Source organism: Chelmon rostratus, chromosome 17 (genome assembly GCF_017976325.1).
Source record: "Chelmon rostratus isolate fCheRos1 chromosome 17, fCheRos1.pri, whole genome shotgun sequence".
NCBI lineage: Eukaryota > Metazoa > Chordata > Actinopteri > Chaetodontiformes > Chaetodontidae > Chelmon > Chelmon rostratus.
Window position 1 is genome coordinate 11295223 of NC_055674.1, and position 16582 is coordinate 11311804.

Consider the following 16582-nt stretch of genomic DNA (forward strand, 5'->3'; position numbering starts at 1 on the left):
GTTTTGGTTATTGCAAAACCTCTTCCACCCAGACGAGTGAGCATTCTGGATGTGCTTGTGTAACTCAACATTCTGCGGCCCATTAAGAAACACAAAGACATGGCGGCACGCCGCGCTGTTAAAGAGCCCTTTGGTGTTAATGGCATAATGGTAGTGCTGTGTGTTGAGGTAGAAATGTAAGAGATAAGACTTCTGCTGCTGAACAAATAAACAGCTGTGTTGTAGGAGAGATTGAGAAGAAGGAGGGAAGAGGTGAGCAAGAAAGGCCATCAGACGCCAACTGGGAAGAGCAACAAGTTATCTAGCTACAACAAGCAGCCTGATTTTATTTCATTAATGACTGAAATCCCCTAAGCTAACCGCGTTTTTATGAGTGTTTGAGAACAATAGTTGGCTAATGCTGCGTTGCTGTGTGCATGTGTGTGAGAGAGAGTGAAGGGGCGTACAATAACTTTTCCTATCACTCCCACACAAACACACACGTACATGTGTCTATACAGACCTGAGCAGGCAGCTACATTTTAGTGTGACTTAGGTCATCTGACTTGCATGTTCTTCTTTGCCAGATCCACAATTGGCACAACACAATGCAATGCAGGGTGTTACATAAAGGTGTCTCTCCTTTATAATTGTAGCCACTTTTAGGTTAATTCCATCCATGACTGCATCTTTTGGCAGCGCTGGTTTTTCCCCTCAACTTAAAACTGCTGCTACTAAGATTACTAAGTGCCATTATCTCTAACTGATACATCCTGTACTACCAACAAACACATATACGGGCAACTGTCAACGTCCTGTCATCTGGACAGGGACTGATTGTGTGTGCATGGGGGGGGATAGATTGTAAGAATGTCAAATAAGATAAGAATGTAGTTATCGAGGATAGTCTGAAAGTAATTAGTAATCTATTTTTCCTTTTCTTTAACGCATGTAATGTGTTCTTACACGCATGTGTGCTAGTAATAAGAGTGTGTGAAGGCGCTTTCATATGTGTTGCAGGGAAGCTTCTCCACATATCTCAACCATGACAGAAGCTTTGTCTCCCTCCCCAGGGTGGAGCTGAACTTCCCTAGCCCCTTCAGAGTCTGCAGGGTCTCTCCATCTCTCTCTCTCCTTCTTTCTGTCTGTCAGAACAGCACATCCATTGTTAGGGGGGAGGAGGAGGGGGTTGCTCTGCCTTTTTCATAAGGTCAGAGGGGCTACAGGTAGCGGAAAGGACAAGATTAATCACTTCATCTGGGACAGGCAGGGAGGGGGCGATAGACTGAGAGATGAGAGAAATAGGTGGGGCAGTGGGAGAATTAGAGGGAAGAAAGGGGTAATTGAGAGGGGAGAGGAAGAGAAAAAGTTATCGAGAACAGACAGGGAGGAAGTTGGGGATGAAGAAAGGGAAAGAGAGACAGGTAGAGACGAGGGGAAGCAATTACCTGCATAAGTGTCTTTGTTGTGCTCACCGATGCATTCAGTGAGAAGCAGAGCACGGAAACAAAGAGGTGGTCAGGGGTAATTGCCTCAACGCAGCCTTGCTTGCCTTTGATCCTCTGGCTATGACGATGTGCATCAGTGTCATCCTACTCAGCTGCATCATCATCATCATCATCCTCATCAACACCGTCATCATCACCGCTAGGAAAGGGCTCATAGCATAGTACAACCTGTCTTGAGTTAAAAAAGCTTTGAAATATGTTTTGATGTAATTTGATTTGATATCATTAAAGATCTGATGTAAAAGTTAATGACTTGTGTGTGATGACTCTCCCTCAGTATTCTTCCTCTAATTTCTTCTGTTCCTTAGGTATTTATTTTCATAAACCACACATTATTAGTTATACGTGACCTGAAACCAAGTGCTTCGGAACTTTCTGAATAAACAGACTCCATGCCGAGCGCAGGTGGTCACAGACGTGTGGAGAGTTGAGGGCACTCCTGCAGATGTTGCTCTGACTAATCACCATCAAAGCATTTGAGTTTAGGCGTCATACGAGAGTGCCAGTATGTGTGTTTTCATGTGCTTAAATATGTGTGTGTGAGCGTGTTGACATGCACAGCTGAGCGTACCAGTTGCATGCATAGTCCCAAGTGTATAGAGTAAATGTAGTCTGTGTTGTGTATGAGAGCACCTAAGTGTGACTGTGCATCTTTTAACCTGTGCTTGTACACTTCAAAGAGCGGGTGTGTGTGTCTATAGGTGTGTGTTTGTGTGTGTGTGTGTGTGTGTGTGTGTCCTGTCCTGGAGTGAGTCAGTGGCCAGCTGCATCGCAAAGGGCCTACCTGTGGGAGTACTTGGCCCAAATCCACCTTCTTAAGTCTGCTTTTTATTCAGTGTCACATAAACAAATACCAGCAGGGTCTGTTCACTTCCAAACCACTCAATAACATCCTCAGATCTCTCCCCAACATCTGTTGACCTGCAGTTTTTTTGTTTTTTTTTCATGTAAAGCAACACTTTTATGTCAGTAGTGTGCAGCAAGGCGTGTTTGGCTGTGTTAAACATTTTCATTTCTAAGTCCTGCATAGTCTGAGAACAGACATATTCAACACCCACACATATTGTGTAGAAACCTGTGTGTTTTCATAGGCGATATATACTCAAACGCAGACAGACTGGTGCAAACACACAAAACTTCAGCGACATACACACATAACCGAGAGCGGGCTCAAACTTGCCCCACATTCACTCAGCAAGTCTTGTATGTCTTTGATATGCCTGACCCCCTTTTATTGTTTTTTTCTATATTTCTCTATAAGACGGGTGGTATGTAACTGATTAGCTAGATAAATATACCCTGAAGGTGAAAGACTGGCAAAGAGGAGGAGGAGAGGAAGGATACTAAGTTTTCTCTTGTCCCAACACATCTCTGCAGTGGAACTTTAATCTGCTGAGGCTTCATGCATTTAAACGGCCCGATTAGGAACAATCTAACAGGCTCTTTCCCTGCCAGGCAGAAACAGAAGTTAAGCACTTAGGCACAGCCATGGTTTTGTTTGCTTTCTCAGCGCCTCTTTCGAAAGATACACTCAGAGCTAAAGGCTTTGATCATGTGCTGAAACAACATGTTTAAGTCGATGTGCAGTGCTAATATAAAGATACGGAGAAAGTGGTTGAAGCTTTGTGATGCTGGCTTATCTTTATCTGATTTATGTTTCATACTTGCATTCAGTCTAAACACCTGCAGTAGCAGTCAATTAGTAATGATGGCATTGTCAAGAAAACACATTGAATTGATGTTTTCGAGTCTGGTGGTGAACAAAACTGTGGTGGATTATTTGGACTATTGTCATATGTACAGCTATGTTGTCACTGGCAACATTGTTCTTTGTTCTTTATGATGGTTTTACCTGAGGATAGTGATGCATGTTTGTCTGTGTGACTGAGTAATGCAGCATAATAGCAGAGATATGTTGGTAATAACTGGGTTCTCCCTCCCTCTTCCCCCCTCCCTTCTTCCTCTCCCCTCTCTGTCTTTTTCTCCTTCAGTGACATATTTGATGCCATGTTCCCAGTCACCCACATTGCAGGGGAAACAGTCATCCAGCAAGGTATGTATAAACATGTATATGTAGCATGTTTACATGTGGAGTACATCGCAATTTGGGTTTCATGAATGAATAAGCCTAGAAAACATTTCAATTTATGCCTTGCTAAATAAGATCATTGAGGATAGATATCAAAAAGAAATTGCTATTTGTAAATATTAAAGTAATAATCTCAAAGATTTTCATTAAAAAAAATCTATCATCGAATGAGTAACACAAGGGTGATTGAGCCTGTGGCCGACTGATGAAAGCCTGCATTTGCAGTATTGCGAGCTTGGTGTCTGTGACGACATTCCCGGGAAAAGCGCAATGTGCATAAATGAATTCTAAATAATCTCTTAGCCTATCAGATCACTGGTCTCATAGCTCCAAAAAAGCTGTGCCTATCACACGGAAGATTGACGTCACTTACTTAACAAATAGAAAGCCTCTCCAGGAAATCCTACTGCTGAATGGTGCAGATGGCACAATGTGAACACGCAGGATTGGAGAGGCCCCACGCTGGTCGTGTCACAAAAATAAGGCTCATTTTCTCAAAGAATGAAAACACTGCACTATCACTACACACGTTTATTCTATCCTACCAATCCCTTGTTCCCTCCCCTTTTCTCTCTTTGCCCCACTCATACATTCTCCCACTCTGCACCAGATGTCAGGTCCCTCTCCTCTGCCTAACCACAGTCGTCAAAGCCTTCACTCTAGACATCCCTGGACGTTGAAGGAACACAGAGCTTAGCAGGGCCAGACTGTATTTTTCCAGTACCCCCCAACTCAAACTCCTATCAAACACAGACGCAGACAGACACGTTAAATCACACATTTAAGACACTGAAAACACACGTTGTCACAGCCAAATGCCCACTTTCAGATAATACTGTGTTCACAGGTCACACTTGTGGAACATGCCATATGAACACACACTCTCTTAGACATTGAATGAAGGCTTTTGGACACACACTCACTCAGTCACTCCCGCCTACTCTGAAACAGCATCCAGGACTATATCAGTCCTAATTTGGTGATAATACGTCTAGCTAACTTTGCACGGCCCGCAGTCCCAGCCAGACAGCCCATTGTTATACACACTATAGAGTGTGGTATACAGTATATACAGTGCTGATGTCATTGCTAATGTCTGGACTACTGTACAGCTTAAAAAAAAAAACACCAGGCTACTGGCCCATCACACACTATTTAGACACAGTTAGGAGTTATCGACTCTTTGGCTTGAGTGGTATTTAAACAAAGGAGAATATACTCAAACCATGCAGAATAGATTATTGAGGTATTTTCAATCTATTCTATTCTATGTTAAATATCAAGTTGATTTAACCTGTTTCTGATGCATACCCAGTTTTGTAGTTATCAGTGACTGGTTCTTGAAATATCAACATTAAATCAGCTTTGAAAATGGACATGTTTAGCTCAATAGCACACCAGCATTGACGGTACAAAGCACCTTAGAGGCCGAGGATGTAACCCATGTTTTCCTTTTGAGCAAAGCCGAAGAACCTTAACAGTGTGGACGACAATTAGCTTGTGCTGAAATGAGGCCACACTGAGTCCACCGGCCTGTGTGTGTGTGTGTGTGTGTGTGTCTATGTGTTTACGCACGTTCTGGTCAAATATTTGCCTGCACTCTCAGGCACAGGGGGATTGGAAGGCCGCAAAACAAAGACTTGAGGACCAGAGTGATAAAAGACAGGAAGAGTAGGAGAAAAGAAAGACAGAGCGAGAGGGAATTGAAAGAGAGATAGATGAGATGAAAGAGAGGAAGGCAGAGCGAGATAGGAGAGGGCCAGGTTGCAGCAGGTTGTGTGTGTCTGAGGTCTCCACTGGGACAAGCCATCAGACAGACAAGGAGCGTTTTGTGTGACAAATGGAGCTATATGATTAACGAGCACTCTCCACTCAGTATTAATTAGCCGTGTGAACTCCTGTGAACTTTACACACAGGGCGCTCTCAGCCTTTCAACTCTTCAGGTGAACATACACACAAGAACTCGCACACAGTCATGCACACCCTCACTTGGTACACACGAAATGCACACACATGCATACTTGTGTCATGTATACTCATGCATCATCACCCACTTGTGCCTCTGAATGGAGCTGCATTTATGTCTTATTGTAAGCGGTAGCCGCAGGGAGAGCTTCACAGTGCCCATGCATGTGGCTGTCAGTCCTTTTTAATAATTTCCCTGGAGCCCTATGTAACGGATAGCATAATTAAAGGAACACTTCCCCATTTTTCAGCCTTATCTCCAGACTAGATGCTTTTAGCGGACATAAACCAACTAGATCCCATGGCTCACTTCAAGGTTTAGGGTTCGCTTTGAAAGCACAGCGTGCTCCTGTCAATTACACAACGGGGATCCAGTCAGCAGAGAAGGTGACATTTCGAGTTGCCATCCTTGTACATATGATAGCTACTCATCAATTAGTTGCAGCAGATGTAGGAAGCACAAAAGTAGAAATAATCTTGGCTGGAGCCAGTGAAGCTTATGTAATGTGTTCTTACTAAAAGTTTAGCCACGGTTACGTCATGGGGCCACTAGCATGGATGTACGCATTTTAGTCTAGTTTTTATTCACATTTTCTCTGTCTTGAAGAAAAACAAACTTAGATCTCAATAAGACTTCCTATTAGTGGAAAATGTGTGTCTATGTCCATTTTCTGTGTAGAGTTGAAATGTCTGGAACGGAATAAACACAGCTGACGTCTGTAGCTGTATATGAATTGTTGTATGAATTGGTACCGAGGTGTTGTAACTGTGCAAGCACAGGCACCTCTGTTTCAGAGTTTCCACTATTAAGCTACACAAGCAGCAGTAATGAGCACCGCTGTTGCTGCAACTTTCTGCTGGCGAGAGCCCTGTTTCACGGAGATATTGGCAGGCTTACTGAAATATGCATTCTGGAGGAGGCAGCGGCACCTCTGATGTTGGGTCTGCCCTGAAACTTTTATAGGCCCTCAGTTTATAAGAATCCAACAAGAAAAATGATACCAAGACGAGTAATCAACAGTTGTTCTTTTAAGGAGAAATGATGGAAAGTGATAGACACGTGGAGGGTGAGGAAATGTACGCCTGTGTATGTTAGTGTAGAAGTTTCCCAGCAATTTCTCATCGTATTTTTATTCCCCAGCTGACAAAAGCGGTACTCTCAGTGTTTGACAAATGAGTTTAATCTCTTAATGCACCCATTTTGGTTTAATGGTTTAAAAATCCACCGTTGAGAACTTAAGCAGGAGGTGGTAGTAATAGGAAGAGTGAGCTTTCCTGTTGGCTTCAGGTACTTTTACTGCCTTTTTTCTGCTCTCTCACGAACTCCTGTGCTTCTCCTCTTCTCTTCCCTCCAGGCGATGAAGGAGACAACTTCTATGTGATTGACCAAGGTGAAGTGGACGTAAGTGGTCGACATGGAGACACAAGCACACACACTAAAACACTCATCCAATTTCTCATTCTTTTATTATAACGTAAACTGACTGAGGCAAAACATTAAAAATGAAGGGGATTCCAGTATGAAGTGTGCCAATTGGTAGGCCATAAGAAGGATTGTGACTCAGTGGGAAAACCCTGCCTTCTCCACTCATGTTGAGACAATGTTTCCCCCTAACAAAGGACAGGTTGTATTGGATTGCCCCCATGTTTTCTTCTCTTCAAAGTTCAGTTCCACTCCGATGACAATCTGAACGTGGCGCTATAGAGTCCAGCACGCTGTGAAGGCAGCCAAACTGAGGAAGTCTTTTGTCTTAGCAGGCCTGACACAGAGCGATAGACTTAAGTGGAGAGATAAAACAGGAGCGGACGGAAAGTAAAATAGGAAGTGACCTTATCGTCTTACAGCGGTGAGCACAGAGACGGTGGGTAAGAGGAGAGAAGCAGGTTGGCAGGTTTGGCCCATATAGTCAACCCACTTGAGAGAATGATGCGTATAAATACTGAGATGGTGCCTTGATAGAAACACTGCATAACAAACTAGCTTTTACCCAATGGTGCACTGATTTGCGTTGTTGCCGATGTTGTCTTGTCTAACGTGATTAGATAAGGTTTGACGCCTGTTTCTAGATTCTGCTGAAACAGTAATGGGCCTGTTTTCCACAGAAAGGCAGCTGTGTGCACATCCATATTTAGGGTAGGTACAAGATAGGAAATTCTGTGAGGGGGAAAAGCAGAGAATATCCATCCTCTACTTCATATCTCCACAATTTCATTAAACTGAACAGGCCACATTTCAACTATGAAGTTGATTTATTTTTTTTGACGATGATGATGATGAAATGCTGCCTGTTTTCATCTAATTAAACTTTGCCGATGTTCTCTTATTTTTCCTTTTATGATCGATCCTTACATCTCTCTCTAACCTGTATCACATTTACTCAGATTGTAAGTTTTGTTGCTTACTAGCGACATATCCTTGGCTGATATTTTATATTTATGCTTGGTTTCCTATACTTTCCATGATACTGTCTCTGGCCCAATTGTATATTGGATTCACTGTGTGTGCTGTGCTGTGCAATGTGTAGCTCATTCCAGCAGCTGCAGCATCACTTTAACCTCTCTCTCTCTGTCTGTTATCGATTAATCTTGCTCCCACAACCAGGATCCTATCATTCTACACCCAAGTTGGGGGAAGACCCCGGTCGTTGGCCTCACCCCCATTTTCATTTGTGTCTCCTTCGCCTCCCCCTACAATCCGCCCCTCTATCTCTACAGACAGCTGCTGCCTCCCAGCCACAGCTCAGGCACTTAACTACTTCAAGCTCAGTGCCGAGGTTATTAAAGTGTGGAGATGTCTCTCATTAGACGGGGTGTAAATCTGCTGGCATCCCATAAACTGCCTGAAAGCTGACAACCACTGCCACTGATGTAAACACCCCTCCATGTCTGCACACAAGTTTATTCACTTACAGACATTGACTTGTATTTATAGGGGTGCCCCACAAAGAAAATTAAAGCTTTAAATCCAAAATGCAAGATGATCTTGATGGAAAAAATGCTATTTTTAATTAAATAGTGAGTATCTGGTAACACTTTACTTTAAGTCCCCCTATTTAGCCTTTATTCGCAGTATGCAAGCATTTAATAAATGGTTTATTTCACACTATGATGTAGTTGTACTCCTCTGGTGGGCGCCCGTTACTGTAGACTGCTGAGTTATAGACAGATAAGGCAGATAATAAATGACAGTATAATAACAATAGCAAGTCTATGAGAAAAAGTCTTCATAGGAGAAATTACAATTGTAGACAAATACTGTATACTAAATGTTTGCATACTGCTTATAGACGCTAAACAGAGGGATGAGTAAAGTGTTACCAGGAATATTTCAATGACAGGTGATTATATCTGACGTTTTGTTGGCAAAGGTCTGAAGATAATTCTCTTAAGTGCTTTTGCCCCAATGAAAACAATCATTTTGTAAGAAAGAAGGCATGTTTTATTATTATTATTGTTATTAGAGTAGATATGGTATTTGGGAATGAAATTAAATAATTGCTGCCAAACAGACAACAAGTAGAGACAGACCCTCTCTCACACTTACACAGCTAATGGCTGTGCACAGAGAAACACACTCCAAGTAACTACAAACAGAAATACACAGCAACACTGCCTGCTCATCCACCTTCCAGTACTTTTGATTTGTGGCTTCTTAATTGCCACCAGGCACACACAGTTTGCTGTAGATATTCGCATATTGAAAATTCAGTGACAGCTGTGAGACAGCATACGTTGTTCAAGACTTTAATAGTTTCAGTCTTTTTCATCATGAACTCCATTTTACCTTCCTGCACAGTGCTGACTCGATACAGTACAAGTGTTTCCAATTTCAGTCCTTATGGACCACCTTTCCTTCAAGCTCCAGCTTTAGTCTTATATACCTGATCCTGTTAGGATGTGATCTGTTTCAAATGTCTGAGCATTTGAAACAGCTCTGTGAAAGTCTATGTTGAAGCTTATGGGATCAGATATACAACAGCAAAGACCAAACAAAGACCTGCAGGTCAGGAGACACTTGAGGACTAGAATGGGAAACTGTGCTGTGAAAAATACTGTTACCTATATTCTCTGATGTAACACTTTCGCAACGCTCATATTATTGTTCTTCTAATCTTGACATAACCATAGCCAGCACTCTGCATCTCTTTGAAGCTGCAACAGTTTGTAGTGAAGGATGAGTCCCCTGTGGTCTACTCTGAGATAATGGCTTGCAACATTTCTGGCAATTCACAGCCACCGGAGGGGTAAACCCTTCCTCCCTCCCTCCATCTCTCTCCTTTTTCTCTGTCTCATTAAGTCAACACCATAGTGGATAGTGTGTCGACAGGTGAAACCGTAACGGCCCCAGAGACAGCCTGAATGGGTCTCAATGAGGTTGTATTGTCTGCAGAGCTATAGTGGCAGGACTCAATAGAGCTGTGCATGTGCGTGCGTGTGCATGGAGGTGAACAAGCATGTGAGTGCCCATATGTGTTTTAGATCTGGGAGCAGACCCACAAAGTCTACCACAGCTTTCTGTCCTCCATCACTCCCAAATCAAAGGGAAGGTCCTAACAAGACAAGACAGAGGGAAATAAAAGGGATGGGTGGAGAGCTATGAGTGCTATATGGCTTTCAGAGGGTCTCATTTGAGGGCTTAGAGGGGATCAAATGCTTAAGGACAAGGTGAGCATATCAGACAGCCCAGAAACTGAGGAGGGGGAGAGAAGGAGGAGAAGAGCTGGGAAAGGTGCCTCAGGATGAGTAGAGAAGTTGAAATGACAGAAAAAAAATGAAATTCTCTAGCCTACCCTTTGATGATTGACAGTTTTCATGAGCATTTCAGCTCATATAACCCCCTGTCCATCACTGTTTCCTCTTCTGTCTGCAGGTGTATGTGAACGGGGAGTGGGTGACCAGTATTGGAGAAGGAGGTAGTTTTGGAGAGCTGGCCCTGATCTATGGGACTCCCAGAGCTGCCACCGTCAAGGCTAAGACTGATCTTAAACTGTGGGGCATTGACCGAGACAGCTACCGGCGCATCCTCATGGTATGGCTCACACACATCGTAGCCCAGGCTAATACTCTGCTGCAACCTGGTTGGATAGAAATGATTTCATGTTTACATTAAAGGAGGCCCGTGGAGCTTTCTTGAAGTCAACCAAAAGTGTCGTTTACAGTCAGTCCTACTCACTGAAATGCATTGAGTGTAACCTTGAGGTCAAACAAGCTTGTTGAATGCATTTCGTTCCTCATAAAACATTTGCAAAGCTGATATAAGTATTTTAAATCTTGCATGGTTTTCATTCATGTTTACTCACTTGCAGTCTTCTTCTTACCTGTTGCATTTACAGCATATCTTGCCTCATTACTGCCACTGATAGATCTGCGGACTAGTGTTGAACCATTTGCAGGAATGTGCATCACACCACCTGTGTGTGCATCCTTATGCACGTGCACGAGACAAACAAATAGAACAATAGATAGAACAACAGCTCCATCACGCTACTCCTGGTCAAAAGCTTTACTTTATTTCTGCTGCTATGAGACATTTGAAGGGTAAACGATGTGTATGATGAATTGCTTGCTCTGTTTTCAAAGAAGAGGCTGCGCATTCTGTAACACTTGTAATCATTGTGATAACACATGCAAAATTAAGGCTGCATTATGTTGATGCATCTCATCTTGTAACTCACTCACAGACACATTCACATTTAGCAGGCTGCAGTGAGAACAAAAAAAATCTGTTTTCCGTCTTCCTTCTCCAAAATAACTAGGAGGACGCACAGTGACACAAGCTTCCCATTATTCAGCAGAAAACGTGCTGTGAAATAAAGATGCGCTGTAATAGACTCTCTACACTCTTATCATTTGTGGTCCTCCACCTACGCAGTATTTTCTCCCACTCAACCTCTTAAGACTCCTTAAACACTTCAAACACTTTCATTTTTAGACTCAAACCATACCTCCATCACTGGATGTATCCTGCACTTTTAATGTCTCTCTAGATCTACTGCTACACGAGGAAGGGGGAAAGAGGGAAAAGGGGGACGGCTGTGGAGGAGAGAGAGGGTCAACACTAATGCCTCGACACACACTTCCCACTCCAGGAGCTTATCTAGCAGGAATGTCTAAATGTTTAAACTGGAAACATAAGGTGCTCTGGCCTAGCTGTCATACGGACACACACACACACACACACACACATACACATTTTGGGTGCTGTTCACAACACTAATTACTGTGTGTGTGTATGTGTGAGTCTCCATGCCCAACTGAGTACTTCCTCAAATGTTCCTAACACCTTGTTCCAAATGCGTTAGATAGCCTCCAATTAACCTTCCAAACACCCGTGTGCATCTAAGGCTTCATCAGCAGTGAATTCTGCTCTTTGTCAAACAGTTTGAACCCACACAGATGGAAGGAGGTCTGTGTGTTTGGACCTTTCAGCTCAGTGTAAAGTTGGCACTGGCCTGCCCAGCACTCATGTCACCTCTTAAGCACATAGTTTCACTGAGGGCACAGTCTGCCTGGGTAACCTTTCTCTGAGAGACAGAGAGAGAGTCTCTCTCTCTCTGTCTCTCTCGCTGTCTCTCCCTCTCTCTCTCTCTCTCTCCGGCTCTCATTCCTTCCAGCAGCAGCAGCAGCAGGAGGGGGCGACGGGGTGAAGCAGAATTCAATTATGTGAACCTGAAGTTAATTATTGCTGTCAATGATTTGTAAAGCTGTTTTTATAAAGTGTGGTATTCTGGCATCGTCTTAAGCCAACACAATGAGTATTCTCTGTGTGTCTAAGTATGTGTGTGTGTGTTTCCCAGTAAAATTATGCTGAGTGCCTGTGTCTGCACCTCGTTAGTTAGGAGCTGGAGAAGATGTGCTGCCGCTACCATCAGTTTCACTCTTTGCACATCTGCTTCTCTCCTGTCCTGCTTCTCTGGCAGACCTCCAAATAGAGAAATGTAGAACTTGCCAAAATAGTTTTACATTTTGATTGCACGTTTACAGTCAAATCAATGACTTGACTTATTCTTATCTATTGTTTTTCAGTAAACATCATCTCAAGCAACTATATCCCTCAAAATGTATCAGCTTTTGCTGTTTGCATAAAATTTTGTTTTTCTGTGCGTCAGTGATGGAACATACAGCTTCATATTATTATTTGTCTAACTGAGGTTCACAAATCATTATTCCAATTTGTCTTGGGCTATGTCCATTGTTATATAAAAGTCGAAGCCTTTTTGAGTTGTTCCAGAGAAGAGCTTAATCAATTCATAGATTAATCAATTAGTTGCTCACCAGAAATTAACTTATTAAATTAAGTCTGATAGTGAATTAATCTTTTCAGTTATTTAATTAAGCAAAATTGGCAAATGCTCAACTTCAGAAATGTCACGATTTCCTGCTTTTCTGCATTTTATATCGTTGTAAACTGAATATTTTGGGATTTTGGACTGTTAGTTGGACAAAACAAGACATTTGAGGGCCTCTCAGAACCTGTTACAATTCTTTAGTATTTGTAGACTAAATGAATTAATTGAAAAATTATCGACAGATTAATTGATCATGAAAATGGTAGTTAATTCCAGCCCCACTTTAGCGCACCTGCATATTTGCATGTGCCCTTGAAGTCTTCCCCTTCAGATGGTTCTATGTTTAGGCTGCTCATTATGCCACCGCCCAATGGCAAAACATGACACTTACTTATGCCATTGTCAGCAACATCAAAACTGGTACTGACGCTGTTTCAACTACTGAGCGTGCTGATGACATAATGTACAATCAGAGCCAGGACAGCCCATCAAAACCACCTTTCCCCCACCTCCTCCTCGCCTCTTTGTCCAGGAGTGCATTTGGTAAGCAATGTAATACCATTCCCTGTGATAAATACACTCCCTGCATTGTGTAGCCACCAGTCAAACAATACCCACCTTGTTGTGTCATCTTCGTATTTAAACACGCACAGATACAGACGAAGCCATTAACACACTGACATACCACTGTCAACAAACAGAACACAAGACAAAAGGAGACAAGGAGAAGCGATGCCAAGATATGAGGAGGGATTTTGAGGGGAGGTATGTGTTTCGCATTGGACAGAGATGAAGGATGGGGATGGAGTGTAAGGTACGGTTGGTTTAGTCTGGCTTCGCTCCACACCTCAAATCTTTGATGATTCTACCTCAAAGACAGCGAGCAGACACAGACACTGGTTCATCTTTAACCACGGGAGGAGCACATTAGGGCCAACAGGAGTAGGGGAGTTTTGTACATGAAACATGTGCTCAGGCCCTCCCAAGTAGACATGAAGGATAAGGGCAGATGCAGATAAAATAGAATGCAAAGAGAAAAAAAAAAATGATGTGCACCAACAAAATAAATGATAACTTGAAATTTTAGAATCAGAAATTTAGAAAAGTATCATTTTCATTCCATCCTGCCCAGTAAACCCCCAAGTCGGTGACATTACCCTGGCCCACCCAGCCCTTCTTACACCAGTGGCATAAATCAGACCTGCTGTGCAATGTAATGTTATGTATGCATGGTAAGCCTTTAAGCTCAGCAAGCCTGTCTGAGGAGCTCTATGGGGACGCTATGAAATCAAGAAACCAACTCGACATCTCTGTGGAAGGTGGAGGGCATGTGTGTGTTTGTGGGTGCGTGTGGGATTGTGTTAGAGGTAGAGTATACATGTGTGAGCGTTTGTATTTGCTTGCTTAATGAGCATGAAGTTTCGTCTCTGCAGAGACAGCGACGAAACATAAGTGGCAGAACTAAAAACAGACTGCGCGCTCCGCACACACACTGACACCGCACAAACACATGCACACACACACTTGAATCATCCAGGAGGGAGGCGATGCAGGCTAGAATTCCTTTAATCAAGTTGTTTACGATTTTGAGTTTGACGTTGGCTCACTTGGGAACATTTTCTCCCCTTTTAAGACAAAATGTGAAATTATATGAAATTAGAGGCAGCAGCGGGACTCAGGCACTTATGCACTAAAGACACCCCAAGCCTCAATATATCATTTCCATATGCAGAGGCAGACACGGGGTGGACAAGATCGTCTCTCCTCACTCTCTCTGTTTCTCTTTATGTTCCCGCTCTCTCTGCAATGAGGGAGGGGAAAAAAGGAGAAATGCCGTTTAGAGAAGGGGGTCCTCTGGGTCCGGACTTGTCAGGAAGCACCTGATGTTCATGGAAGAGGCAGAGAGGGGAAAGTCCCCTGCCTGGTGGGTGGGGTGGGCCACACACACAGACACATGCATGCGATGAACATTACCACAAGTCATACACACCTCCATAAGTATGACCCCATGAACTGCATACAGTGTAGGTCCACACAATTAATCACAGATTATCCTGTAGTGCAAATTTGATTTTTATGTTTCCATATTTTATATAATCTTGAGTACTGACATTTGTTAACATTTGAGCCTTAAAGACCCGTTGTAGCATATAAAGCAGTTCTGTTACACGTGAATGAGCAACGAGCACCAATGTGGGCAAAACAAAAGTACAATGAAAACCCATGAGGTCAAGTGAAAAAGAAACCAACGGACCATATATAGTAAAACAAAACAAGAGGAGTACAATAAATCCTCTGAATATCGGTGTGAAAACAGTGTTTCAGCTCCAAAATACGGCTCATTGTCTGTCATTTAATGATGCTCTCAATTTTAACTCTCTGACAACAAAGAAGTACAGTTTCTTTTTTTTTCTTAGCAGCAGCTCCCCCAAAGTAGTAATTACCTGAATTTGTTGAGATTAGAGCCACCATAAGGCCTTTAATTGCTGCTACTTTTACAATGTTTTTATTGATAGAGAGAAGAGAGAAAAAAAGGAATGCAACAAATCATCTTTGTTTCTTGAAGCCAATATTATAATCACAATATTTTGCAGAATAATTGCAGTGATCGTTTTTACGTTAAATGTGGAGCACTGCCTTATAGTTTGAGAGAGGGTGTGTCTAATGTTGAATTTGTCTCCTTTTTTTTGTCATACAGGGCAGCACACTGAGGAAGAGGAAGATGTATGAAGAGTTCCTCAGCAAGGTCTCCATCCTTGGTAAGTCTGTATAGGTATCACAATGTATCACATAATGCAGGTATGAAAGGGAATTCCTTCGTGTTTTACTGTTTATTTCTGCATCTATGAAAGCGGTGTAATGTATAGTGTTTGCACGTGTATGCCATGTTACGCATTAGTTTTAAACACCAGGTCAGAGAGTCCAGAGTGCAAGCAGTTAAATCTGCCGAGGGCAACATATACTGTAGATTAGCCCACATAAACACAGGCGCACGTTGTCACACAAGGCCATAGCTGAGTGAGGTCTGTGTGTACAGTCCTAATCTTCTCGCACTGTTCATACTAAAGCCAGTCACACTCTGCAATGTCTCTGTGTGGACAATTAATGAAAAGGGAGTTAAGCTAAGCCTCTCTTTCCCTACTGGAATTTGGATAACACCAGCCTACACAGGCCATTGAGTTTGGAGGAACAGCGAATGAGATTCATTCAGACTCCCTAAACGAGTTGCAATTGGAACTGACATCTCATCCCCTTCCACTTGATCGTGTGTGTGTGGTGTATAGGGTAAGGCCATGCCCCCTGTACAGAGTTATTAGCTGGCTGAGTAAACACATACACTCAATTCAGGTCTTAGGAGAACGTCCCTGCGAGATCCACTCTCTTTTCATTCACCTCCTTTCTTCTGCGTCTCCCTTTTTGACAGCCTTGTTGAGGCCTGTATTCAAACGCCCGCCTCCCTCCTCAAAGTGCTCTTCATTCCTCTTTCTGTCGCTCCGTTCCTCCGTTCTACTCTTTGAATTGGAGGAGGGGCAGGAGGCGGCAGTGTTTTTGTTTGTCTTTGATTTTTGAGATAGCCACGAAATTGGGTACAAGCCCTTGATGTCGAGGAGTGAAGGGGGAAAAAACAACATGTTCTTTGTCGCATGCACACAGAGGCTTCAACATCCCACTGACCAATGCCCTGTGTGCGCACTATCTATGTGTGTAGCAAGGTGATACAAGTGGGTGCAGGCTCTGCGAAGCGTGAAAT

At 42.9% G+C, this 16582-nt stretch overlaps 1 protein-coding gene across 1 annotated transcript in view; it reads left to right on the top strand.

Annotated features, from left to right (window-relative positions):
* prkar1b (protein kinase, cAMP-dependent, regulatory, type I, beta) overlaps nt 1-16582 on the top strand; it is a 63041-nt gene that overhangs the window by 33790 nt on the left and 12669 nt on the right. Inside the window, exons 5-8 of the mRNA XM_041956895.1 lie at nt 3479-3540; nt 6898-6944; nt 10413-10571; nt 15530-15590. Of these exons, the coding sequence (XP_041812829.1) occupies nt 3479-3540; nt 6898-6944; nt 10413-10571; nt 15530-15590 (329 nt within the window). The remainder of the gene's footprint in view (nt 1-3478; nt 3541-6897; nt 6945-10412; nt 10572-15529; nt 15591-16582) is intronic.